Source organism: Pocillopora damicornis, chromosome 4 (genome assembly GCF_964200805.1).
Source record: "Pocillopora damicornis chromosome 4, jaPocDami1.2, whole genome shotgun sequence".
NCBI classification, from domain to species: domain Eukaryota; kingdom Metazoa; phylum Cnidaria; class Anthozoa; order Scleractinia; family Pocilloporidae; genus Pocillopora; species Pocillopora damicornis.
This window is the reverse complement of record NC_142673.1, coordinates 30,209,319-30,217,087: the sequence shown is the minus strand read 5'-3', so window position 1 is coordinate 30,217,087 and position 7,769 is coordinate 30,209,319. Positions and strand designations below refer to the sequence as shown.

The 7,769-nt window shown below is 37.3% G+C and overlaps 1 protein-coding gene across 1 annotated transcript; it reads right to left on the bottom strand.

The window, feature by feature from the left end:
* Window positions 1-855: 855 nt before the first annotated feature.
* On the bottom strand, window positions 856-3,275 carry LOC149047671 (tachykinin-like peptides receptor 86C). Its single transcript, XM_089203615.1, has one exon. The coding sequence runs from the start codon at window positions 2,632-2,634 to the stop codon at window positions 1,549-1,551; it is 1,086 nt and encodes a 361-aa protein (XP_089059741.1). The 5' UTR covers window positions 2,635-3,275; the 3' UTR covers window positions 856-1,548.
* Between the last annotated feature and the right edge of the window lie 4,494 nt (window positions 3,276-7,769).

Below are 7,769 nucleotides of genomic sequence, written 5' to 3'. Positions count from 1 at the left end.
AGACATGGAGAGCTTATATTCTGATTTTGGAAAAAAATTCAGCTCTGCAGCGATGTTAAATGGGTGATTCACCGCGAAATGTGGCCAATTCCGACATTTGTTTTGATACCACGAATCACGATGGATGCCGCCTACGTTTCGAAGGCAATACCCAGCTATTTGTTGAATTTATCATGGATTTCACCAATTTGGTTATGAGAAAAATTCTGAAGTCAGCCATGAAGCCGGGCTGCAAAGCGGGTAAGCTGTATTTATGACGAAATCTGCTCCAGTGGTTCGATTTTGGTGTAGGCGAAAAAATCGCGAATGCTCGTACATGTGCTGATTCAAACGGTAATAACTTTTGAAAAATCGAAAACGTACAGGGGTTTTTGCATAGTTTTGCCTATAAAGGTCTAAACTTAACGGCTGTGTAGGATAGAATCGTCAACCAGGTCCCAAATCCCAAAACTTAGCGTCTAAATCAAGGTTATTTACGGCCCGGCCGATGGCGATTTCTAGTGGTCAGAATATGCTAAAATTCGCCTTTTCAAATATGTTGAGAGGGCAAATTCTAACTTTCTTGGCAAACTAGAGAGGTTTTTTAGCAATCTGATATAAATTCTGTGGCTTAACTATGCGAATCAAATATTTTACAATGTTACAAAATATGCCTATTTTTCAATTTTCGAGACGTTGCTACGGTCCCTACGGACTGGGAAATAATTATGGCCCCTAATGCAGTCAGAAAATTATTTCGAATCAAACCAAATCTAATTTAGTTCTTTCCTAGGTAAAGTCTTTCTGTTAACAGAGTTTCAGGCAAAATTATTTTTGACCCAAAATTGACCGGGTGGAAATAAGAGAGACAGCCTCTTAAAATCCTTTAATCAGCTTCGTCTCATTAAACCACCAGAAGCACATATATTTCTATATACAATGGTTTAAACTATATATCATCTGGCAAATTTTGCTCAAGGAACTGAATGATCAGAAAATAATCTATGAGCTTCTAGTCTAAGTAATTTTCCAAGCAAAATCACCGATATGTGATTCTCAAGAGTTTTTATACAAAATGCACGTGGCGGCAGGAAGTCGTTATTTTCGACGACAAATTGAAAGGCTGGTTTGCTTCAATCTGATCTTGCTGAAAACGATCCCCAGCATAACTCAATTTTCAATACGTTACTGAAGGTATCCGTTTTACAGTGTTCCTGTGATTTAGACTAAGGAGACTATTGATACGAGTGCTCTCACTGACGTGAATTGTATTTTTAAAATAAACATACTCTTACATATCAACCTCTACCACGCTTGCATCGTTATAATGGGTATTTTTTTTCAAAGTTGTTCGAAAGCAAACAGTTTTTCGCGAACAATCTTTTGCGGTATTTAAACTCTGGAACTCTCGACTGGAGGACATTCCTTTCGTGTCCAAGATGGCTGCCAGACATTTACAGCTGCCACACTGGGAGCGTAGAACTTTTATTGAGTTCGATTCAAAAATGAGTCAGTTTCACAGCTTGGTAAAGGTTTATCCAAAGTTCCACTTGCGACTTGAGGTACACATTAGTCATAAGGTCTACAAAGAATGATTTTGGAGAACGCCTTAGCAAAGAAACTGTTCATTGTTCCATAACACAAAGGATGTAAGGCGCTGGGAAGGCAAATCAAAATAAAGTTATAATCAATAAATAGTTGATGATATCTAAATTGATACGCAGTGATGTTGCAAACTCTTTCCCAAACATAATGGGCTTGATACGGAAAATAGCAGGCAACAAAAATAATGATAAGCATAAAAATCATCTTAAGTAAATCTTTCTCTGGGTCTGTGTTTTCGGGTTTGCTGTCTCTTCGGTTATTCTGATCGAGCACGACACTCTTTCGTTCCTTCATTCTTGTGTCCTCTCCCAAATCTTGTAGATCCATTTGATCTTCGACAACACAAGACGATTCGGCAGTCGAGGTCCGATTTCTTTCGTTAATCCGTACAATTCGCATCTTCAAGTTCCACGCCACTGCTCCGTAGGATGCCAGCATTATCACATAAGGTAAAGCGTAGTTCAGGATGAATCTAATTATTGCATAGTACTCATTGTTTGTGACAGGCAGCTCGATGCATACACCATTTCTAAATCTGAGACCGAAGAAAAAGGGGCAGGCGATTGCAAATGACATCAGCCACAACCCAGATATGGTCAGAATTGTAATCTTCTTAACGGACGGTCCGCGTGGAAAAGGGTTTACAATGAATCTGTAACGATAAAAAGCGATGGCAGCCAGTGAGTAGATCACAACGAGAAGAGCAACTACTTGCAACGGATTCAAAATGCATGCGGCCTCTTGAAGAACGACGTCAGTTGGATTCTGCCCGCTCGCAAACATAACAGCCAAACAAACACTGCTTAGAATTTCTGCGAAGACCACGTTAGCGGCGAGATGGTAGGACAGAGGCTTGCGGGAAGGTATGGTACACACAGCATAACAAACCATCGAGTTGCCGATCACACTGGCCGAGATGATCACGGAGAAGAGGGTTAAACGGAAAATGTAAAGGGCTTTTGGTTCTTCATACTGGTCTATCCGGGAAACAGATCCCACCGTGGAGGGCTCTGTTGAGTTTGCGATGTACGAATTGTTGATAAACTCCATGTTTTTTGTCGTCCTCCCGCTCTTGTCGTTGGTCTTGTCCTCTCTGTTAACACCTTTTCTGTGAGAGAGATAAGCAGACAACAGATACTGTAGTGCGAAGCCGTTTTCACAAAGACTTTTCCGCCGTCTTCCTCCCGACTGTTTTGTTGATATATATTCAACGTCACGAATAGCTTCAAATTTTAAACCTGTCAATATATGAATGACGAATTGTATTGATTTTAATTATAATTTAAGTTATCAATGCAGCTCTCGTATCTTGTATCTCGATATACATTAGCTGATGATAATAACTAGAATTACACTTTTAAAGGCTTTTAAACATTTTCCCCGATGAATTCTTTGTTGAGTATTGACTGACACAAATGACACCAAATTTTCAGACCGTGAATGGCAAATGAATGACGAATCAGTGATAAATTATAAATGCCGGTCTCGTCAAAGATCGCTCCGAGAACAAAGAACGGCGCGAGTGTACTTGGTATATTAAAAACCCAGCTGGTACAGAGCCATAATCATTGCATACTCATCAACTGCCAGAGATTCACGAAGTACGTTGGTGGGCTTTAAATAAACTTGTAAACATTCTATGGGGTTTAAGTATGCCATCGTATTATAAGAGTAAGTTATCGAGGTAAATTATTGAAGATATCCTACCGATAGACAGAGATAAAACTCACTTCAGTTATCACTAGAATCTGCCTACAGCTTTTCATTTAGTTTTGTATGGGGAAAAAACTCACGCGAGATATCGTAGCTACAGCTTTTAGCAAAATTCACTTCGGACAGGTTTGCAAATAACAATTTACTTCTCAATCAGCATATGAATTTTTTTAAAAGTAAACAGAGATTTATACTGCAGAGACAACTCAGATCAGAAAATATGAAACTGCTTTTGAACCAAACATTTGATAGTTTGATGAGAGCACAAGCTAAGACGTCAGCCTGTTAAAAAATAAGAGAAGCACCTCGAACTTTCTTCTCGTCACCCACACTGTTCACTCATAGCTAACACTAATGTTCTTTTGTTACCGCGCGCGTACGCTAGGAACCTCTACTGCACATTTGATCAAAATTGAACTGCACAATTTCATACCTGACGGTTATTTGCGAGGTTTGATCAGCTTGATCTAATTTCTGTCTTTTCTATCGAAAGAAACCGATGATAAAAAATAGATACCATCTCTTTATTGAAAACTCAAGAGTTGTATGTAGAATTAAAGTCTAAGTAGTTCATGTTAGAACTTGAATGAAAATTTGCAATTGAATCAAGCGAATTTTTCGTATGTACTGACTGAGAGAACATCTGGCAGATGCTCAATGGCACATCAATCTTTCAATTTTCTTAAACCCTGGTCTCAAGTAGTCCGAACTATGAAGCGCCGCTACAACGCATGAGGCGGGACAACTCAGCGCTGTCAGCCGCGGAGAATCTTGCTTAAACGAAAAGGGAAAAACGTTCGGTTGTCAGACGTCTGATTGTTAATCAGTTTCTTGGCTTGTAAGTGAAAACTGAAACTGAAAAAAAACAGGATTTAAATGTCATCACATCAATCCTATTTTACCTGTGATTATTGTAAACTGTGATCTTCCAAAACAACGCATATTCAATCACATAAAGATGACGCAAGAACCTTCTAACTGCTTATCAAAACATAACCTCCTAAACCCGTGGAACTGTCAGAGAATATGATAGGCAACCGGAGGTCCTTCTAAAAAGAAAATCAGACTAAAGGTATATTTGAACCAAGCCTCAATGATACTCAATCTTTTATCCGCTTATCTTTGTTCCTAAATTTACAGAAAATAAAGTAATCCATGAGTTTCCAGTCTTTGTAACTTCCTTTAAGGAAGTCGTAGTAAGTAAGTAAGTAAATAAGTAAGTAAATCTTGATTTCAAAAGGGTGCGCAATTACAGTCAAGACTGTATTCTCCATTATGGCCCTATCAAACTGAATTGCAGTAATTCTGATTACAGACATTTATTATACTAAAATAGGAAGATACTAAGGATATTATAAAACTTAAGATTACATAGAACTTAAAATCACATTGATAAGAACTAAATATTCTGTCTGTTGTACATATTTAGTAGTATGGCATAAGAAATTATAACTCAATGTCTACCTAGCTCCTTAGCCGTCATTACGGATAACATTTAGAAAGTTTGATTTTTCACTCAACTGCTTTTGCTGACAACTTTTCCTCAGTTGGATCTGTTTACTAGAGGCTTGAGGCTCTACATGTTGACAAGCACAGTTTCAGAAGTAATAACTGAGCGTATGCATAGAGTTTCAGCCGTTTGAAAGGTTGGTTTTGGACTTGACAGCTCTGGCTGACAACTTATCCTTAGCTTAATCCGTTTATCATAGAGTCGTCAATCGCATACTCAAAACTGCATTGAAAAAACATTATGATCAAAGCTGTGACCATGTTAAGGAGTATTTAGTCATTTCTCTTTGTTACATTGATCTGCCTGGATCAAATGCGAAACTGACTCTCGTCAAATGGACATCATTGACAATCGAACCCTGTATTGACGGGTTACCCACGGGGAATGGAGGGGTGGCTGCTTAATAAAGGTTAACCGCTTAATACAGCTTCACAGAATAGGGGCCAAACGCGATGAAAAAACAAAAAACATCTTTTTGTCCTAACAGTCCAAGCAAGAAAGACATTTGAACTCAAAGTGCTAACATTTGTTCGGGAGATAAACATGGAAAATTTGACTTGAGAGATTATTATTGATTTTTTTTTTTTTTTTTTGGTGTTTTCACTTTAAGTGGTCGCACAATGCAGGTGGAAACAATACAAACAAGCAGTTGGGACTCAGTCAAGGGTGACCACGACCGCTTAATAACGGTGGCGCATAAAGAGGTAAAAATTAAAATACTTGAGGAGAAAAAATTTCGAAACAAATTTCGGAACTTTGACCAATATGGTGCCCCTTAAACACAGCCGGGTCCGACTATACGTTGTATTAATGTCTATTATTCGAGAACAATACAAATTTTTCATGACGGTACTACGTTTAGTCTTGTGTTACAAACTCTAGAGTGTGATGCATCAACACTTACATCAGCTCGCTGCTCGTCTCGTATTCGGCAAAGAACTGTTGGCCCACAGGTATTCATGTTTGAATTATCCTCCTTCAAGTCCACAATGAAGCTCACTTTTATTCTAGAACTTTCTGAAAACTTAAATGTGTTCGAATATGCGAAGAAAAACAGACGCCTCAAGTAGAGGATATCAACAATAGCCTTTACTTGGTGCAAAAATATGTATGGATACAGTTTTTCGAGAGTGAAATTCTTTGAGAAACGAGAGATTCGAGGAACAGATTATGCCCAAGGACACACATACGATGATATTTTAGTGCAAAATGGAGGCTATTGTGTTAAGTATCCTTCAAACATTTTGTAACGCGCGTGAAAAAATGTTTGCGAATAGCTTACCGTTTGTTGCGTGGGAGGTTTACTTTTCCGTGTTCTCTAATAGGATTTTATGAACTAACAGAAATGTGCTTTGGATGTTCTCCAGCTTTAGCTGTGGAAATATTCAGTAACGTAATACTTTTAGACCAGTCGCACGCGAGCAAAAATATTTGATGGATTCAAAGAAGGAATAATGGTATGATGTTGAGCATGATCTTATGAATCATCCGTACTGAGGTCTGAATTATTTGCCGAAGTCGAAGACTAATGTTGATAACGCAGACACGAGGTTTGATAATTTATGATATCATACGAAAACCAAATTCAGTAAGTGTTTCATCCTACATTTTTTCATTAATAGTAATCTGCAAAAGACGACACTTCTCTCCGAGTCTGCAAAAGTTTGAAAATTTAACACGGACTGAAGGCTTGAAAACGAAGCAGACTTTGAACGCAATATCCGCTGAGTGTCATATCCCCTGCAGATATTGTATTTATCATGTCAGCTTCACACTGTGTCACACGCTATTGTAAATTTATATATGCTCTCGACCAATCAGATTATACGTAGTAAGTCTAGGGTATAATAATTCCTCTTATCACGAACTTAGCCTGGTCAAATTCTGTGTTATACCGCATGAAGACATTGTTAAATGAGAATTTACCACGAAACAAGATATTCGGATATTGAAATATTGCTTAGGGTTTTCAAAAATGTGCCGTCCGCTCAAATTGAAATAAAATGGTTTAGTTTTAAACTTAAACCATAACTCGATCCCTCCTATAAGAATTTGTTAAATTGATACTAGCTTCTTTTCTTTTTTTTTTTGCCCTTTTCATGAGCAAGTTTCATTTGCTTCTAACCAGGGCACCGCCTCCCGGTGCTCATTCCAGTTTTCGTGAATTTTCTAAAACACAGAAGTAATTTTGGGAATCTGGGCTAAATATGAAAGTTTCCATTTTTCGACCATAACTTACATTTTTGCGATTTTCACGTATTCAACTCAGTAGAAGCGTACTAAAGAGCGCCAAATCACTTTGGATAACTCTAAGACAAAATTAAGGCTCACATTAGTCATGGAATATTTGCTTGTTTTTTAGTCACACTACTAAGGATACGCAGCAAATCTCGAGAGATTCAAGCTAAGGGTTCGGGTTAAACCAGAGATGTTCTTTTATGTTAATATACCGAAAAATGGATCCTGAGGACTTTAACATGAAATGTTACGATGAAATGTGCAAGTCATCAAATTAATTCATTTTTATTTTTTTTATTCATTACAGCACTATTTAAATTATCACTGTAAACATTTCTAACAAAAAAGCAAAAAATAAAAAAAATTCCCAAGATGATGATGACTTTTCTAAAATTACACTTGCACTACATATTTATTCACCCTTCAGCAAGATATTATAAACTGATAATTTTTTACCCTTTAGCTCAGTCCTATTAAACATCGTGCTTCCTTCTCAATAATTACACTTTTGTCTGCATGTTCGCATGTAACAAAATTATATTTTTAATTTCGTACTTCATAACAATTCTGGCTTCAAATACTTTTGTCCTAAGTGGAATTTGGCTTCTTCTGCAGTCCCACAAAAACAATTTCCCGATCAATTATTTTATTTATTATTTTATTTTGCTATTTTAGTTTATCTTTGATTCCATGAAGTTATATTCGAGTTTCTTATTTTCAGTCT